This window comes from Erinaceus europaeus, chromosome 7, assembly GCF_950295315.1.
Source record: "Erinaceus europaeus chromosome 7, mEriEur2.1, whole genome shotgun sequence".
Taxonomy (NCBI): Eukaryota; Metazoa; Chordata; class Mammalia; order Eulipotyphla; family Erinaceidae; genus Erinaceus; species Erinaceus europaeus.
In genome coordinates, this window is record NC_080168.1 from 25,996,807 (window position 1) to 26,016,788 (window position 19,982).

Genomic DNA, 19,982 nt, shown 5'->3' on the forward strand with positions numbered 1-19,982 from the left:
CTGCAGGGGTTCGCTTCTCAAGTGGTGAAGCAGGTCTGCAGGTGTCTGTCTTTCTCTCCCTCACTCTGTCTTCCCCTCCTCTCCCCATTTCTCTCTGCCCTATCCAACAACAATGACAACAATAATAACTACAACAATAAAACAACAAGGGCAACAAAAGGGAATAAATAAAATAAATATTAAAAAAAAAAAGAATACTAGAATGTACACTACTAGCTGACCAAACAAAAAACAGCAGGAAGCAAAATTACTTCCTGCAGAAAGACCTTTATAGCTGCCACACAGAGGCCTGGATTGTTTCTTACACTGTAAAGGGACTTTCATTTAACCAGTTAGCTATTAGAAGAGAAATGAATAGATCAGTATAAAGTGAAAGTCAAAACAACAACAATAAGGTCTAAAGCAGTGGTAATGTGTGAAAACCAGATAAAGTTATTGTCTTTTACCAAGGTGACTGTGCATAGAAAAAAACCGAAAGAGTGAACTTTTTCAGAAATTTCTATTCTTGGCTCTGAATTCATACCAATTCTAAGAAACCCAAAATGTCACTATGGCGTATCAGTCAGAGCAGAGGTCAAGTTGTCAACAGGGTTTTATCAATAGCTTAGATTCATCTTACAGTGGGGTGAATGGGTCCCAATCTAGAAAAGATAACTGGAACAGACATACGCAGGAAATAGCAAAATTCTTATATTAGTTACCTGACCTAAGTAGTAAGGTTATTATGAGCTTTGATCTCCAGAACAAAGTGATAACAAGATTTTGTAATTTTTTTAAGTTTTTTTCTTTTTTTTTAATTTTATTTATTTATTCCCTTTTGTTGCCCTTGTTGTTTTATTGTTGTAGTTATTATTGTTGTTGTCATCGTTGTAGGATAGGACAGAGAGAAATGGAGAGAGGAGTGGAAGACAGAAAGGAGGAGAGAAAGATAGACACCTGCAGACCTGCTTCACCGCCTGTGAAGCAACTCCCCTGCAGGTGGGGAGCCGGGGTTTGAACCGGGATCCTTATGCCGGTCCTTGTGCTTTGCGCCACCTGCGCTTAAAAGGTTTTGTAATTTTAAGTCACTTGTTTGTGGTATTTGATATGGCAGTCCTAAGAAACCAATACACTGTTTGGATGGGAAGCAGTAGACAGCATAGTGGTTATGCAATGAGACCCTCATAACTGAGGCTCCAAAGTCCCAGGTTCAGTCTACTGCACTACCAGAGCTGAGCAGTGCTCTGGTGGAATTTAAAAACAAACAAAGCAAAAAACACCTATACACTATCGATATTAACAAGACAGGATTCCGCCCTGAGTGTAATGGAAGCTTTGAATGGGCTTCATTCAAATCTGGGAATACTCGGACATGATCAAATTAACATTTAACATAAACAGTGACTGTAGTGTGAAAAATGAATCAGAAGTAGGGAAAAACTAAAGATCAGAAAGTCTTTTAAAGGTTATAGCCATAATCTGGGTTATCAGCTCTAAACTGTGTAGCAATAAAAGTGGGAGTGGGAAAAAAAGTAAATAAAGTCAAGAGGAAGATCTATATAACGATGAAAATGAGAGATGCTCAGAGTTTTCTTTTTGGCGTTCAAGCCTCTGGTCCCCACCTGCAGGGGGAAAGCTTCATGAGTGGTGAAGTAGAGCTGCAGGAGTCTTTCTGGCTCTCTCCCTCTCAATTTCTCTATCCAATAATAAATAATACAAATATTAAAAAAAAAAAAAAAAAAGAAGAAAAGAAAAGAAACAGAACAAAAACATTCTTTTTGGAAACTTCGGGGCCAGTGGTGGTGCATTTGGTTGAGCACACATGTTACAATGCACATGGACCCAGGTTCGAGCCCCCGATCCCTATCTGCAGGAGGAAAGCTTTGTGAGTGGTGAAGCAGTGTTGCAGGTGTCTATCTCTCTATTACCCCCTACTCTCTCTCTCTTTATACACTGGTTATCTCTATCCAGTAAATAAAGACAATAAAAAAAGAAAAAGAAAAAAAAAGGAGGAAGACTTCTTTAAAAAAAAAAGAAAGGAAACTTATACAAACTTTCAAATCACCGCACAAATACACTCAGCACTATTGAGTTGTGTTTTTTGTTGTTGTTGTTGTTGTTTTCCTACTTAAATAAAATAAAATAAGGGGCCAGGTGGTGGTGAACCTGGTTAAGCGCACAGATTAAAGGTGTGCAAGGACCTAGGTTCAAGCCCCTGGTTCCCACCTGCAGCGGGAAAGCTTCACGAGTGGTGAGGCAGGGCTGCAGGTGTCTCTCTGTCTCTCTCCCTCTATGTCTCCCCTCCCTTCTCAATTTCCTCCTGTCTCTATACAGTAATAAATAAATAAAAATATTTAAAAAATAAAATAGAATTTCTATACTGCTAAAAATATGGAATAATATGAATAAGCGCTATTTGACAAAGCACACTGTCAAGATAACTAGAGGAAGAATTGTATTTTGTGAAATGAAAGCCTGATAATAATACAAATTAGTAAACATGGTCTGGGAGGTGGAGCAGTAGATAAAGCATTGGGCTCTCAAGCATGAGGTCCCAAGTTCAATCCCCAGCAGCATATGTACCAGACTGGTGTCTAGTTCTTTCTCTCTCTCCTCCTATCTTTCTCATAAATGAATAAATTCTTAAAAAGAAAAAAAAAACTTAAAAAATTAATCTAACCATCCTGGCTAATAAATGTTAATGCTCCTATAGTTTTTTTTTTCCTTCTTTTTTGCTTCCATCTATGATATGCTGCTTTTTACTATTTATAAATATACCCATCTACTTATTTATTTATTTATTTATTGGCCTCCAGGATTATCACTAGGGCTTGGTGCCAGCACAACAAATCCACTGCTCCTGATGGCCATTTTTTCCATTTTATTCAATAGGACAGAGAGAAATTGAGAGATGAGGGGAGACAGGAAGAAAGACAGACAGACACATGCAGACCTGCTTCACCGTTTATGAAGTGTCTGCCCTGCAGGAGAACTAGAACCTGGATCCCTGCACAGAACTATACAGCCGAATAATAAAATAGATGGAAGGGGGCCAGGTGGTGGCTACCCCGGTTAAGCACACACATCTATTTTATTATTTGGCTGTACAGTTGTAAAAAGCAAAGCTGTGTCTTCTTCACCTTCGTGTCCTCATATCTCGACCCCAAAATAAAAACTGGCTAAACACTAGTCTTGTATTACAACTACTTTATAGCTATGCCCTTCTTTGAAAACTATAAAACGATCAATAAAGTGCACTTACCTGTGTAGCCCATAAACTTCCCAGGAATTTCTTGATTACAGCAGCGACTGCAGAAGATCTGCCCACAGAGTCGGCAGTGATGCCTGCGTCTAAAGGTTGTGAATTTCTCGCTACAGTCATAGCACTCCTTACACTGGCTATCTGGCATCCAGTACTGCTTCAAGTCACTATCCTGCAACAACAGAAAAGGGTGCAGAATTCTTGAAAACACTGGTCATTACGGTGCAATGCAAACTGGAGTGCTAATAAAATGCCTACTTTGTTTTGCGGTAGTTGCTAGAAATTCCTTAAGTTCATATGGGAATGTAAAGGGCCACAGAAGGACCAAGACAATCTTGAAGGAACACAAAGTTGAAAGGATTACATTACCAGTCACCAAGACTTTTCTAAAGCTGTAATAACTCTATACAGACTACTTAGTGCAAGGACAGAAATGAAAAGGAGCGATAAAACAGAAAAGAGAGCGCCGACAAATTAGAATTAAGGATTTATTTAAAGGACTGTTGTGATTATAGCTGGAGGTAGAACTAATTGAACTTTCTTTCAATATAAATAATGCTTTTTATTTTCTTTTTTGCCTGCACAATAAATCCACCATTCCTGGTAGTCATTTCTTTTCCGTTTTTTTTTGTTGTTGTTTTTTTTAATTATTTGATAGGACACATAGAAATCCAGAGGGGAGGTGGAGTTAGGGAAGGAAAGAGACACCTGTAGTACTTGTAACACTGCTTGTGAAGCTGCTCTCCAGCAGGTAGGAACCAGGGACTTGAACCTGGTTCCTTGTGCATGATAATGTGTGCACTCAACCAAGTATGGCTCCATATAAATGCTCAATAAGTAATAAAAGACAGTACCTGGCTTTTCCCCTCCATGATTTCCTTGAGGCGTTTTAAAACTGTACTGAGGCTTCGAAGCTGAACAGCTGTTCGAGGATCATGACCTCCAAAGGTAGGTTCTGCTTTTCTTCTTGTGTCTGTGGCAGATTTATCCAAAATAAATAAATAAGTACCATAACTTTCTTAAATCTCTCTTTTTTTTAAAGAATTTCTGTCTTGCCATGCAGGCTTTTTTTATTATTATCTTTATTTATTTATTGGATAGAGACAACCAGGAATCGAGAGGGAAAGGGATGATAGAGAGGAAGAGAGACAGAGAGACATCTGCAGCACTGCTTCACCGTTGTGAAGCTTTCCCCACACAGGTGGAGGCCGGGGGCTCAAATTGGGGTCCTTGTGCATTGTAATACATGTACTCTCAACCAAGTGCGCCACCACCTGGCCGCACCGTCTTAAATCTCTAAGACAATGGTGGGGAATCTTTTTTCTGCAAAGGTCCATTTGAATATTTATAATACCATTGGCAGGCCATACAAAAGTATGACCTTAAAAATGAACACTTAATGAAAAAAGCTCCAGCTGCCTGGGCAGGGCCAGACCAAATGGTTTTGTGGGTTGTATATGCGCTTTGGGCCAGAGAATCCCCACTATGGCTCTGAGATCCATGCATGATGAAGCACACAGCACTGCAAAGTCTTCCTGGTGATTAGGACACACCACTGTCCTCCCGGACAATTACATGGAAAGTTAAAACCACTCGTTTTGGTTTGCTTATATAAGAGCCTGTTTAAATAATCTTGAAACATTTATTTATTTAATAGGATAGAGAAAAGCTTCACCACTCGCAAAGCTTCCTCGCTGTAGATGGTCACTTGAACCCAGGTCCTTATACCTGGTAAAGTAGGTGCTCAATCAGGTGCACCACTACCCAGCCTGAGCTTCATATTTATTGGGTGAATAGATACAGAAATGCATTGAGAAGGAAGGGGGGAGACACAGAGGGAGAGGGCACGAGAGACACCTCAACTTCACCACTTGTGAAGCTTCCCCCCGCAGATGAAGAGCCTTGAACCGGGATCCTTGAGGGTGATGATATGTGTGCTCAACCAGGTGCGCCACTGCCTGGCTCCACCCCGGAGTTTCTTATACTATGGAAAGCTCTCCTTTACAAGAAATTAATGTAAACACTAAGGCCAACGATGACTTTTTAAAATATTTATTTATTTATTCCCTTTTGTTGCCCTTGTTGTTTTATTGTTGTAGTTATTATTGTTGATACTGATGTTGTTGTTGGATAGACAGAGAGAAATGGAGAGAGGAGGGGAAGACAGAGAGGGGAGAGAAAGACAGACACCTGCAGACCTGCTTTACTGCTTGTGAAGGGACTTCCCTGCAGGTGGAGAGCTGGGGGCTCAAACCAGGATCCTTACACCAGTCCTTGCGCTTTGAACCACCAGCACTTAGCCCGCTGTGCTACTGCCCAAGTCCCCAATGATGATTTTTTTAAAATTTTATTTCTTTTTTCCCTTTTGTTGTCCTTGTTGTTTATTGTCATTGTTGTTGTTGTTGTTGTTGCTGTTGCTGTCGTCGTTGTTGGATAGGACAGAGAGAAATGGAGAGAGGAGGGGAAGACAGAAAGGGGTAGAGAAAGATAGACACCTGCAGACCTGCTTCACCGCCTGTGAAGGGACTCCCCTGCAGGTGGGGAGCCGGGGGCTCAAACCAGAATTCTTATGCTGGTCCTTGCGCTTTGTGCCACGTGTGCTTAACCCACTACACCACTGCCCAGCTCCCCCCAATGATGATTTTTTAAATTTTTTTTTAAGCTCTACTTAAATGACCCAAAATTCATTAATGATTTCTTGGGCCTTTAAGTTCCACGCAAAAAAAAAAAAAAAAAAACCTGCTAGAAATGTATCATCGGAAGTCAATTTAGCAGTGAATTCACCTAGCTCAGTCTCTACAATCAAATAGTAATGGGGTTGAAGCTGTAGGCCATCCAAAGTCTTACAGAGAAGATCATCAGAAAAGAATTTAATAGCCCTGTCCTCAAATAATTAAACAGACATTAGAACATCCAGGATGATCATTTATCTGAACTCCTCTTCACCCACTGTCCAAGCAGACTAATACTGCCACAGAACCCCTAGAATCCTAACCTCTCCAGATAACTCCTCAGTCTTGCAGCTCAAAAATGGAACAGAACACTTACACGAGAAATCATAATCTGGAAATAAGTCTTATCAATAACAAGACATGGCCAAATTCCAACTTTCTGGTTGGAATAGGTCATGCCCAACAAACCTATCCTAGATCATTTCCTTACTTAGAGGAGTAATACAGCTGAAGTTCCTACCTACTCCGCCTAGCTTTAGCAGTTACAGAATCTCTAAAGCTGAAGTGGAGGTAGCTTGCCAAAATCCAATGAACATTCCTATCAGCTAAATTCTCTACCTAGTAATTTGTAACGAAACATGATGGGGAGTATCCCCACCAAAAGTCTTTCTCAATTCACTTATTTGCTATTTGGTCTAGATGTTCTTTGCTTCAGTTGGGGACAAAAATTAATGAATTACAACAAAATGAGAGGTTGGTATAGAACCTTCCCAATATAACTGGAAACAGCTATCTAAACCATTTGGGGGGGGGGGGTGAAAACTTTGTTAGAAAGTTTCCAAGATTTTATTTTCTTTTACCACTGCTCAGCTCTGGCATATGGTGGTGGTTGGGGGAACCTGGGAAACTGGTACCTCAAGCAAGTCTTTTATATAACCATAATACTATTATACCATGACTGTTCCTAGAACTAACAAAGTCACAGATCTTAGGTTAAGAGAAAGTTTGGGGGAGTCGGGCGGTAGCGCAGAGGTTAAGCACAGGTGGCGCAAAGCACAAGGACCGGTATAAGGGTCTCGGTTCAAGCCCCCGGCTCCCCACCTGCAGGGGAGCCGTTTCACAAGTGGTGAAGCAGGTCTGCAGGTGTCTATCTTTCTCTCTCCCTGTCTCCCCCTCCTGTCTCCATTTCTCTCTGTCCTATCCAACAACAAAGCATCAATAACAACAACAATAATGACTACAACAATAAAACAACAAGGGCAAAAACAAAGGGGAAAATAAATTAATTAATTAACTAAAAAAAAAAGAGAAAGTTTGGTCTAGCACTCTACCTTTGGGGGGAAAAAATTCTTTAGGTCACAGAGTTAGTAAATTATAGAAATATAGCCTTTTAATAAGAACAGGAACTTGACAGAACAGCCTGAGACTTTTGAAGCTCAAATGCTTCAAAAATAAAAGAACCAAGTAGGATAAGACTTATTTCCTGCTCAATATTCCTTTTTGGAGAATGTACGATCTTTTCTAAAAAAGGAGGAGGAGGAGAAGGAGCAGAATGAAAGAAAGAGCCAAATGAACTACTGAACTTGATCAAAATACTAAGGAATGGCAGGAACTGCAACAAACTAAATAATGCAACTCCACCTAGGGATATCTCAATTCAAGGCTCTCAAATCACCAAGGCCACAACTCGTAGGGTGCCAATGTGTGGTCCTAAAAGACTAGACAGATACTAGTCCAACTCCTTAGTTTTAAAAAATAAGGAAATCCTGAGCTTAAATCCAACATATGAGGTAGAGGTGCCTCCCACCCCAACCCCACAAAAGCAGGAGTGTTGCCTGGGGTCAAGTTGAAAAGTTAAGGGAATTTTCCACAGGTAAAGGTTAAAGTCTTTTCCATGCACCCTGTGAAAGCAGTGAAAAAAGTCTTCTTTTTCTCTCTAGCTTCTCCTCCCACTTTCAGAATCTTCCTTTGGAATGGCTGCCACAACCCAAGCTGAGGTTGCCTCCCTTAGGATACCTGTAGAGATCATGTAATCAGCTCCAATCCTTAGGGAAAAACTCCTATCTACTTAGTTCCTTGGCATCCTTCTGACCCATTAGAAGGAAGCTCTGAGCCAAGTTTCAACTAACAATAAAATATACTTCCAGCCACTATCTCCTGTGCTACCTACTTTTTTTTTTTAAGAAGTTTTTGTTCATTTGTTTGTTTGTTTGTTTTTACCAGAACACTGATTAGTTCTGATTTATGGTGATGCAGAGGACTGAACCTGGGACTTCACAGTCTTCAGGCATGAAAATCTCTTTGCATAACCATTATGCTACCTTCCCCTCCCTTGCTACCTACTTTTACTTGAGGACCTGACAAGATCAGACTAGTCAAATAAGACAGGGTCTCGTATTCAGGAGACATCTGACTTCCAGTACTACACTCCTCCCCCTCTATAAAGTCATCCCTTGCTAGCTGCCTTCTATGACCTTGAATTGGCAAGCCATATTGTACAAAGTTTAAAAATGTAATGGAGAGGGAGTCGGGTGGTAGCACAGTGGGTTAAGTGCAGGTGGTGCAAAGCGCAAGGACCGGCATAAGGATCCTGGTTCGAGCCCCCGGCTCCCCACCTGCAGGGGAGTCGCTTCACAAGCGGTGAAGCAGGTCTGCAGGTGCCTGTCTTTTTCTCCCCTTCTCTGTTTTCCCCTCCTCTCTCCATTTCTCTCTATCTTAAGCAACAACAACGACATTAATAACAACAAGGGCAACAAAAAATAAATAAATATTAACAAAAAAAATTTTTTTAATGTAATAGAGGGCTGAGGAGACAGCATAATGTTCATACAAAAGATTTTCATGCCTGAGGATCTGAGGTCCTAGGTTCAATCCCTAGCACCACCATAAGTCAAAGTTGAGCTGTACTCTGGTCTTTGTCTCTGTATCTTTCCTCCTGTATCTCTTTCATGAAAAATACATAAATACATCATTCTTTAAGAATTTAATAGAGGAACCCAGGAGGTGGCACAGCAGAAATGCACAGGACTTCTAAGCATGAGATCCCAAGTATGATCCCTAGCGCAGCATGGGAAAGAGTGAGGCCCAAGACCCCCACCCCCCCAATGAATAAGTCAATGTAAAAAAGAAAATAAATATCTAGTCGAAATAAAATATTAAATAACTCACTTTATCCAGTCTCTCAGTTCAAGCACTGATCCGCAGTCTACACTAAGCAGAAGATCGTGAAAACAAAGCAGAGATGACCGGAGGGTGGAAAACAGGCAAGAGGAACTCATCTTACCCAGCCATACCGACAGTCTGTACCCCAATGAGGACAAAAAGCTAAGAGTCACGGACAGTCCACTAATGGAGCAGAGAGAATCCTGCAGCCAGCAACATGCACATCACATCAGCCGCCTCATGACAAAAGCAAAATCCATTCACAAAGTTGAAACTAACCTGTGTTTTCCTGGGGGTGTTGCAAACTGCTCTCTGCTGAAACCCAAGCAAGCAATTAATCAAATAGCATCAAAAGATCTGCTTTGTCTCAATTAAAATGAAGTATCTTTTTTCAGGTTATCAACAAACTCTTTCATTACCTCGATAACAAGTTTCACTGATTCTAAAAGACACCTGACTAATCAAATAGAAATACTAAGATAGTGGTCCGGGAGGTGGTGCAGTGGATAAAGCATGAGACTCTCAGCATGAGGACCTGAGTTCAATCCCGGCAGAACATGTACCAGAGTGATATCTGGTTCTTTCTCACCTCATATCCTTCTCATTAATAAATAAATAAATTTTTAAAATATTAAAAAAAGAAAGAAAGAAATACTAAGGTAATAAACAGTCTGGAAAACAAGTGACTGTGGAAAAGTCTAATACCCAAAAAGGACTGCAGTAACACTGCTTTACCTAAGACTGTTGACGACCGTCGCTGGAGTTGTTCGCTAGGCTGTTTCTTATAAGGTACCGGTGATCTCACAGACTGTGCTCTCGAAGGCAGCTGAGGGCTGGTCCAAGTTCCGCTCAGAGATTGCTGATCTCCGTGGCCCCCTTCTGCTCTCTCTGTAGCAAAGGAAAACTTGGCATTACTTGAAAAACTAAGACTCAAGAGTTCAGCAGCAAGAAGATAATAATAATAAATACATTAAAACTTTCAGAAAAGAATATATAATGTAAAATGAACAGTTAAGGATCATTTTTAAAAATATGTTAGTTATTTATTTATTTTATATTTATTTTTATTTTTATTCCCTTTTATTGCCTCTGTTGTCTTATTGTTGTAGTTATTAGTGATGTCATTGTTGGATAGGACAGAGAGAAATGGAGAGAGGAGAGGAAGACAGAGAGGGGGAGAGAAAGATAGACACCTGCAGACCTGCTTCACCACTTGTGAAGCGATTCCTCTGCAGGTGGGGAGCCAGGGGATTGAACCAGGATCCTTACGCTGGTCCTTGCGCTTTGTGCCACGTGCGCTTAACCCGCTGCGCTACTGCCTGACTCCCAATATGTTATTTATTTACTAAGGAGAGGGATGGGAGGAGAGAGAGAGAAAGAACCAGACATCATTCTAGTATATTTGCTGCTGGAGATCGAACTCAGGATGTCATGCTTGAGATCCCAGGCCTTTATCCACTGCAACACCTCGTGGACCACACAATTAAGAACTCCTTAAGTAATTTATACAAGGCAACAAAATTAGAGACCAATAATTCTCACTTTGGTATAGGAGATCTTCAGGGTTTTTTTTAACTTTTTATTAAACATTATGAACATATGAGAGGAGATAGAATGTAATCACTACATGAAGGCAGGTTTATTTTTAATATTTCTAATATTTTATTTATTTATTAATGAGAAAGAAATAGCCAGACATCACAGTGATAAATGTGCTGCTAGGGATCGAACTCAGGACCTCATGCTTGAGAGTCCAAAGATTTATCCACTGTGTCACCTCCCGGACCACTAATCTTTTTTTTTTTTTTTTCTTCCTCCAGGGTTATTGCTGGGTTTGGTGCCTGCACCATGAATCTACCGCTCCTGGAGGCCATTTTCCCCCCTTTTTTGTTGCCCTAGTTGTTGCAGCCTCGTTGCGGTTATTATTGCCATTGTTGATGTTGCTCTGTTTTTTTTTATAGGAGAGACTCCTACACTATTTAAACAGTACACCATGGATAGTATATGCTCAATAAATGTTTGCTGAATGAGTAAAAGGATTATTCTGACAACTAAACATAACTGGGATCCTGTGACAAGAAAAAAGGATACAAGGTAAAAACTGAAGAATATGAATAAAACATATATTGTAGTTAACAATGATGTGTCTGTAATGGTCTGTTATTTGCAATAAATGTACCACAGTGACCCAGATAAAGTCAAGTTCCCACTGCACTAGAAGAATCTTCTGTGCCATGGTGTCTCTCCTGCTCCCTCTTTCTATGTGAAAGAAAGGAGAGAAGGAAGGAAGGAAGGAAGGCAGGAAGGCAGGCAGGCAGGCAGGCAGGCAGGCAAAGGAAGGAAGGAAGGATGGATTCAGCTGGAGGTGGTAAAAACAGTGATGATTGGCATAAAGATCCCAGTTTGAGCCCCCGGCTCCCAACCTGCAGGGGAGTCGCTTCACAGGCGGTGAAGCAGGTCTACAGGTGTCTATCTTTCTCTCCCCCTCTGTCTTCCTCTCCTCTCTCCATTTCTCTCTATCCTGTCCAACAACGATGACATCAATAACAACAACAATAATAAAACAACAAGGGCAACAAAAGGGAATAAATAAATAAATAATTTTTTTTAAAAAAAAAGGAGTTAAAATTTGCTTATCCTACTTTGGCAAGGATTGTCCAGGTTCAAATGCCACCCTACTTCCTCCACAACAACGATAAAGAAAACCACAAGGGGGAAGGGGGGAAGGCTCCAGGAGCAGTGGATTCATGGTGCAGGCACCGAACCCCAGCAATAACCCGGGAGGCAAAAAAAAAAAAAAGAGAGACTCCTTTTTTAAAAAAATATTTTATTATTTACTATTATTATTTTTTATTTATACCCTTTTGTTGCCCTTGTTTTTAAGTTGTACTTATTGATATAGTTGTTGCTGGATAGGACAGAGAGAAATGGAGAGAGGAGGGGAAGACAGAGAGGGGGAAGAAAAGATAGACATCTGCAGATCTGCTTCACGGCAAGTGAAATGACTCCCCTGCAGGTGGGGAACCAGGGCACGAACAGGGATCCGGTCCTTGTGCTTTGTGCCACGTGCGCTTTACCCGCTGTGCTACCGCCTGACTTCTAAGAGACTCCTTTTAAACTTTTAACTTTTTAATTCAGATCTTCAGTTCTCAATAATTAATAAGATCAGGGTAAGAAGTCTAGAATTCTTGAATTGTAAACCCTGGTGACCTGTGATTAAAGTGATTCCCTTGTTAATAGTTCACTTTCTTAAAGAGACACAGCATGAAAGTTGGACAAGAGAATTAAAACAGTGAAATTCTCTGATCTTTAAGAATAAGTCTTGGGAGTCGGGCTGTAGCGCAGCAGGTTAAGCACAGGTGGCGCAAAGCACAAGGACCGGCATAAGGATCCCGGTTCGAACCCCGGCTCCCCACCTGCAGGAGAGTCGCTTCACAGGCGGTGAAGCAGGTCTGCAGGTGTCTATCTTTCTCTCCTCCTCTCTGTCTTCCCCTCCTCTCTCCATTTCTCTCTGTCCTATCCAACAACGACAACAACAATAATAACTACAACAATAAAACAACAAGGGCAACAAAAAGGAATAAATAAATTAAATAAATATTTTTTAAAAATGTTTAAAAAGGGAGTCGGGCTGTAGCGCAGCGGGTTAAGCGCAGGTGGCACAAAGCACAAGGACCGGCATAAGGATCCCGGTTCGAACCCCAGCTCCCCACCTGCAGGGGAGTCGCTTCACAGGCGGTGAAGCAGGTCTGCAGGTGTCTATCTTTCTCTCCACCTCTCTGTCTTCCCCTCCTCTCTCCATTTCTCTCTGTCCTATCCAACAACGACGACAACAACAATAATAACTACAACAATAAGACAACAAGGGCAACAAAAGGGAATAAATAAATAAAATAAATATTAAAAAAATGTTTAAAAAATAATAAGTCTTGAGAGTCGGGCGCAAAAGCATCGGGTTAAGCGCAGGTGACGCTAAGCACAAGAACTGGCATAAGGATCCCGGTTCAAGCCCCCAGCTCCCCACCGGCAGGGGAGTCACTTCACAAGCAGTGAAATAAGTCTGCAGGTGTCTGTCTTTCTCTCCCCCTCTCTGTCTTCTCTTCCTATCTCCATTTCTCTTTGTCCTGTCCAACAACAACAACAATATCAAAAATACCTACAACAATAAAACAACAAGGGCAAGAAAAGGAAATAAAGACAAAAAAAAAAAAGAAGTCTTATCGTGATCTGGAGGTGGCACAGTGATAAAGCTTTGGAGTCTCAAGCATGAGGTCTTGAGTATTTGATCCCCGGCAACACATGTGCCAGAGTGATGTCTGGTTCTTTCTCTCTCCTCCTATATTTCTCATTAATAAACAAATAAAATCTTTAAAAAAAGAAGTCTTACCTTTATTAAATCGAAAGAGATTTACAAAAGAACTATATGCCGATTTAAAAGGAGGGTCATCCTGATCAGGAGTCAAAGGCTTAAAGTGTGTGAGATGAGAAGGACTAGTAGGAGATCGTGGTAAATCATTTGCAGAGTCCAGTGTTGGGGAAGTCTTGTCATCTGTGGCCATTTCATGAGTCTAAAAAACAAGAAATATGCAAACGCTATAGTTTCTCAGAATGCCAGAATTGGTTTCCAACAGAATTCAAATATCTAGTTATCTGAAAGCTTAGATATATGAAACTAAATAATAAATAGATCTAGTTTATACAAAGTTCAATCTAAAGCCTGACAAACTGTGATCCAAATCATCAAAGTAGCAGTCACCTAAAACTACTACAATAAAGCAATCTAAATTAATTTATATTTCTATTCAAAGTACAGAAAAGATCATAATTATTTGAAATTTGTATGTAAGGCATTAATGAAAGCAGATAAAAGAAAATAATCTCCACATCATTTCTATTTGTCTTATTTTAAGATTTTTTTTTTCGTTTTTTTTTTTATTTATTTATTTATTTATTTTTTCCTCCTCCATGGTTATTGCTGGGCTCGGTGCCTGCACCATGAATCCACCGCTCCTGGAGGCCATTTTTTCCCCCCTTTTGTTGCCCTTGTTGTAGCTTCATTGTGGTTATTATTATTGCCCTTGTTGACGCAATTCGTTGTTGGATAGGACAGAGAGAAATGGAGAGAGGAGGGGAAGACAGAGAAGGGGAGAGAAAGATAGACACCTGCAGACCTGCTTCACCGCCTGTGAAGCGACTCCCCTGCAGGTGGGGAGCCGGGGGCTCGAACCGGGATCCTTACGCCGGTTCCTGCGCTTTGCGCCACATGCGCTTAACCCACTGCGCCACCGCCCGACCCCCTTAAGATTCTTTTAAAGAGAAATTCAGTTGCCTTTTTAAAAACTTTTATATTTATTTATTTATTTATTTACTTTCCCTTTTGTTGCCCTTGTTTTTCATTGTTGTTGTAGTTATTATTGTTGCTGTTATTGATATCGTGGTTGTTAGATAGGACAGACAGAAATGGAGAGAGGAGGGGAAGACAGAGAGGGGGAGAGAAAGATAGACACCTGCAGACCTGCTTCACCGCCTGTGGAGCTCAAAATGGCATCCTTATGCTGGTCCTTGTGCTTCGCGCCACATGCGCTTAACCCACTTCGCTACCCACTCAGTTGCTTTTTAAAAAAAAATTATGGGTAGGTGATCTGGAAAGTGGCACAGTGGATAAAGCATTGGACTCTCAAGCATGAGGTCCTGAGTTCAATCCCCAGCAGCACATGTACCAGAGTGATGTTTGGTTCTTTCTCCTCCTCTATCATTCTTCATGAATAAATAAATAAAATCTTAAGAGAGAGAAACTATTGCGCTTGAATAAAATGCTTTTCACTTTCAAAATCATTGTTTCATTTTATTTTTACAAAAATTCTGGAGTGGGGGGGCTGGGCGGTGGCGCACCAGGTTAAGTGCACATAGTACTAAGCGCAAGGATCCCAGTTCAAGCCGCCCCCACCTGCAGGGGGTCGCTTCGCAAGCAGTGAAGCAGATCTGCAGATGTCTATCCTTCTATCCTCCTCTCTGTCTTCCCCTCCTCTCTGTCCTACCCAACAACAACAACAGCTATAACAACAATAACAACAATAACAACCACAACAAGGGCAACAACAAGGGCAACGAAATGGGAAAAAATAGCCTCCAGGAGCAGTGGATCCCCAGCAATAACCCTAGAGGCAAAAAAAAGAAAGAAAGAAAGAGAGAGAGAGAGAGAGAGAAAGGAAGGAAGGAAGGAAGAAAGAGAGAGAGAGAGAGAAAGAAAGAAAGAAAGAATGAATGAATGAATGAATGAATGAATGTAGGGCTGGCACTGAGTCCCAGCAATAACACTGGTGACAGACACCTGCAGACCTGCTTCACCGCCTGTGAAGTGACTCCCCTGCAGGTGGGGAGCCTGGGGCTCGAACTGGGATCCTTCTGCCGGTCCTTGAGCTTTGCACCACCTGCGCTTGACCCGCTGCACTACCGCCCGACTCCCACTTTTTTTTTTATCTTTATTTATTGGATAGACAGAAATCGAGAGGGAAGGGAATGACAGAGAAAGAGAGAGACAAAGAGACACCTGCAGTAGCGCTTTACCACTTGCAAAGCTTTACCCCTGCAGGTGGGGCCCGGGGGGTTCCAACCCGGGTCTTTGCGCCACCCAACAGTTTTATATCAGAGCTGGGTAATGCTGTGGTTCCCCTCTCTCTCTCCTTCTCTCTCTCCTTCTCCCCCTCCCCCTCCCCCCCCCTCTCTCTCAGTAAATAAATCTTAAAAAAAAAAAAATTACAGTGGTCCGGGAGGTGGCACAGTGGTAAAGTTTTGGACTCTCAAGTATGAGGTCCCCAGTTCAATCCCCAGCAGCACATATGCCAGAGTGATGTCTGGTTCCTTCTCTCTCCTCCTATCTTCCTCATAAATAAATAAAATCTTACTGTCGAAAGTAAAACATTAATTCCCCAATAAAGAAATTTAAGAAATAAACAATAAAATATTTAAAAAAAAATTACAGTGGAAATGCTCACCAAGTATAATCCCTGAAGCAATCTCATAAACTTTATCTTAATTATATAATAGGGCTGGGGGGGGGACAGCATTAATTGTTATGCACAAGACTTTCATGCCTGAGACTCCAATGTCCCAGGTTCAATCCCCAGCACCACCATAAGCCAGAGCTGAGCAATGCTCTGGTCTCTCTCACTGAAAATACTATATATATATATATATATATATATATATATATATATATTTTTTTTTTTTTTTTTTTTTTTTACCAGAGCACTGCTCAGCTCTGGCTTATGGTGGTGTGGGGGAATTGAACCTGGGACTTGAGAGCTTCAGGCATGAAAGTCTCTTTGCATAACCATTATGCTACTCCCCCACCCCTATAGAATATTTTTAAATAATAATAATAATTACAGGGGCCGGATGGTGGCGTATCTGATTGAGCACACATGTTACAGTGTGCAAGGACCCACGTTCGAGTCTTTCCCATCCAGGTCCCCATCAAGCAGGGGGAAAGCTTCACGAGTGGTGAAGCAGTGCTGCAGGTGTCTGTCTCTCTCCCTATCTATTATCCCCTCCCCTCTCAATTTCTGGCTGTGGCTATCAAATAAATAAAGATAAAAAAATTTAAATTATAAATAATAATTACATAATAACACAACTATCTTGAAAAAAACTACATCACAACTCATTCTCTGGTAGCTAGATAACTGTCATGCAAACTAGTACTCTTTCCTAATGAATTAAAAGTATTAGCTTACTCATTTACCTTTTTTTCCCCCTTAGTCAAAGCACCAATCAACTCTGGTTTATGGTGGTGCTGGGGACTGAACCTGGGACCTCAATCCTCAAGTATAAAACTCTTTTTGCATAACCATTATGCTATCTCCCCAGCCCTCCCTCACCTATTCATTTAAAGACCATGTTATCACTGGTACCTAGTCTCAGTTGAAGGCCACTAACATTTGCAGACCTACTGCAGATGTTATTGCTGACCAAGTCAATCAGAAGGATAAGCAGATATTAAAAGTGTAGAAAATACTCATGCCTGAGGCTCCAAAGTCCCAGGTTCAATCCCCCACACCACCATAAGCCAGAGCTGAACAGTGCTCTGGTTAAAAAAAAAAAAAAAACTAAAAAAAAAGTGTAGAAAATAAACCTGATACCCAGCCAAAACAAAAAAAATTTAGCAGCGGAAAAAGTCCAATTATCAATCCAGTTATTTCTTTTATTTGAGACAGACAGAAATCGAGAGAAGGGGTTGACACCTGCAGCCCTGCTTCACCACTCACAAAGCTTTCCCCCTGCAGGTGGGGGGGAGGGGCTTGAACCCAGGTCCTTGGGCACTGTAATGTGTGCACTTAACCAGGTGTGCCACTACCTGGCACCCAGTTATTTCTAAATTGTTGGGGGGTTTTTCCAAGTCCTCAAAGCATACCTAATATGCAGGCCAAGTGAATATTAGAAATTTTTCCATCAACAAAGGAGTTTTTGTTGTTGTTGTTGAATTAAATTGCTACCCCAAGAAAAACACTAAAGGTATGTCAACATGATGTGTGTAATTTTTCTTAGAAGAAAAAGAGGAGACATTGGAAAGTAGCCTTGCTCCACAGAAAAGTCAGACTGTCCAGAGTTTGTCACAAATCCAAACCCAACTCAAAGAAACTAAAACACTGTTTATATGAATCCCAATAGACTGGGAGTTTTGAAGGGCAAAAATAAGGTTCAAGTAAGTAAGTAAATAAATAAATAAATAAATAAATGAGACTGAAATTAGATTCATATAAATCAGAAATAAGATACTGCAATATACTGCTGTCAGTCAATATCTAATTTTACAGTTAGCAATACATGCTAATCCCACAGACACACAGCAGAAAAGCTAGAATGACTTGCTTTATACAGAATCCTAGCAGCTCTCACATCTCCCAGTGACTGTACTAGGCAGATTATTTTCTTTAAAAAAGAAAAAGAAAGAGTGGTCCCAGAGGTAGTGCAGTGGATAAAGCATTGGACTCTCAAACATGAGGTCCTGAGTTCAATCCCCGGCAGCACATGTACCAAAGTGATGTCTGGCTCTTTCTCTCCTATCTTTCTCATTAATAAAATAATAAAAAGATAGAGGAAAAGAACAAGAGAGGGGCCCAGGAGGTGACACACCTGGTTAAGCACACACATTACAGTGCTCAAGGACCCGGGTTCAAGCTCCTGCTCCCCACCTGCAGGGGGAAAACTTCATGAGTGGTGAAGCAAGGCTGCAGGCATCCATCTCTTGCCTTCTCTATCATTCCCTTCCCTCTCAATTTCTGCCTGTCTCTATCCAATAAAGATAATTTAAAAAATACAAAAAAAAGAAAAAGGAGAAAAGAGAGAAGAAAGAAAGAGAGGAAGAAAGAAAGAAGGAAGGAAGGAAGGAAGGAAGGAATGAAAGAAGAAAGAAAGAGGTCGGTCCAGGAGGTGGCGCAGTGGCTAAGGCACTAGACTCTCAAGCATGAGGTCCTGAGTTCAATCCCCGGCAGCACATGTACCAGAGTGATATCTGGTTCTTTCTCTCTCTCCCCTATCTTTCTCATAAATAAATAAATAAAATCTTTTTTAAAAAGAGAGAGAGAGAGAGAGAGAAAAGAACAAGAAAGGGGGCAAGCGGTGGCACACCTGGTTAAGCACACATAATACACAGTGCTCAAGAACCGGGGTTCAAGGCCCCGTCCCCACCTGCAGGGGGAAAGCTTTGTGAGTGAAGCAGGAAGGCAGGTGTCTCTGTCTCTCTCCCTCTATATCTCTCTCTCCCCTCTCAATTTCTCTATATCCAATAATAAATAAAATTTTTAAAAGAGGGAAAAAGGAACATGAGAAAGAAGAAAGAAGCAACACGTTCCATCCTAATCCTCCGCATCCCTCCTTTGTTACCATTGCTGGGACCAGTCTATGCAAAGGGAAACTACTAACTGTGGAATCACATCTCTCGGGGAGACTTTGCAATGCAGAAATGAAATCGCCTCACAGAAGTGAGCCTTTTAGGGAGGGCGGCACACTGTTGACAGCCCGCTAGGAACTGGCTGCTGTCCTTTCTGCAGCGCAAGAACTTTTTTTTTTCCTTTTTCCAGTCTACGGATGCATCGCACCCGTAACACCCGGGGCTTGGCCGTCCGAGGGAAGAGAAACTGGACTATGAACTTCGGGAATTAGTGCAGGCACAGAGGTGGACGACACAGAAGCCTGCAGTTGGCATTATTCCCCAAGGCGACTTCTTGCAGAGCAGCCCCACCGGGCGCCAGGCCCCGTCCCCGGTCTCCGGGCTGCATTCGGCCGGGAATCGCAGGAGCTGGTTCCCAGCCCTTGCCCTCCAGCCTCGGCCGCCGCCCGGCCTGCAGCCGCGCTGCGATCTCCGGTTCTCGCCTTCACTTAGCCTCCGCCTCCGCGCTGGCCTCCATGCTGGCCCTAAAGAGGTCTTCTTCCCACGCTCAGCCCAGCCGCCGCGTGCCAGGCCTCCTGTGCTTTACCTGTGCCTCCTACCCCGGTCTCGCCGGTCCCGGTCCACCCTGGTCGCCGCCACAGCGGATTCAAGGGGCGGTGAATCGACTCCGGAGAAGAACTCCGACCACCGACCGGTTGCTGCAGGAAGCAAAGATATTTACGGGCTTGATGCGGCTCCGCCCACCACCCCTCCTTCCCTCCAATCCGCAACGTTCTCGAGCGCAGGCCCCGCCCACTCCTTCCTCGCCTGCTCGACGCTCGGATCAGATGCTCAGGCAGAAGGAGTCCAGCCCAGATCACGTCGTCCTCGTCTATTTGACCGTGGTTTGGCCGCCTCAGCCTCACTGGAGGAAGTTTGGGGACAGCGCGCGTGAACATCACGCGTGCGGGGCCACCGGATGGGTGGGTGCTGGCCGGTCCACGGTTACCGTAAATGTTCGACACAGTGCGCACTC

The 19,982-nt window shown here is 42.1% G+C and overlaps 1 protein-coding gene across 9 annotated transcripts in view; it reads right to left on the minus strand.

Moving 5' to 3' along the window:
• PIKFYVE (phosphoinositide kinase, FYVE-type zinc finger containing) overlaps nucleotides 1-19,687 on the minus strand; it is a 112,254-nt gene extending 92,567 nt beyond the window's left edge. For 5 of the 9 annotated variants that reach the window (XM_060194019.1, XM_016186892.2, XM_016186891.2 and 2 more), the window contains exons 1-6: nucleotides 19,554-19,687; nucleotides 13,463-13,643; nucleotides 9,811-9,963; nucleotides 9,355-9,390; nucleotides 4,096-4,214; nucleotides 3,242-3,413 (exon numbers count right to left, since the gene is read on the minus strand). In XM_060194019.1, the coding sequence (XP_060050002.1) occupies nucleotides 3,242-3,413; nucleotides 4,096-4,214; nucleotides 9,355-9,390; nucleotides 9,811-9,963; nucleotides 13,463-13,634 (652 nt within the window). In that variant the 5' untranslated portion in view covers nucleotides 13,635-13,643; nucleotides 19,554-19,687. The remainder of the gene's footprint in view (nucleotides 1-3,241; nucleotides 3,414-4,095; nucleotides 4,215-9,354; nucleotides 9,391-9,810; nucleotides 9,964-13,462; nucleotides 13,644-19,553) is intronic. The other 4 variants (XM_016186893.2, XM_016186890.2, XM_060194022.1 and 1 more) reach the window with 2 other exon arrangements.
• Nucleotides 19,688-19,982: the final 295 nt, after the last annotated feature.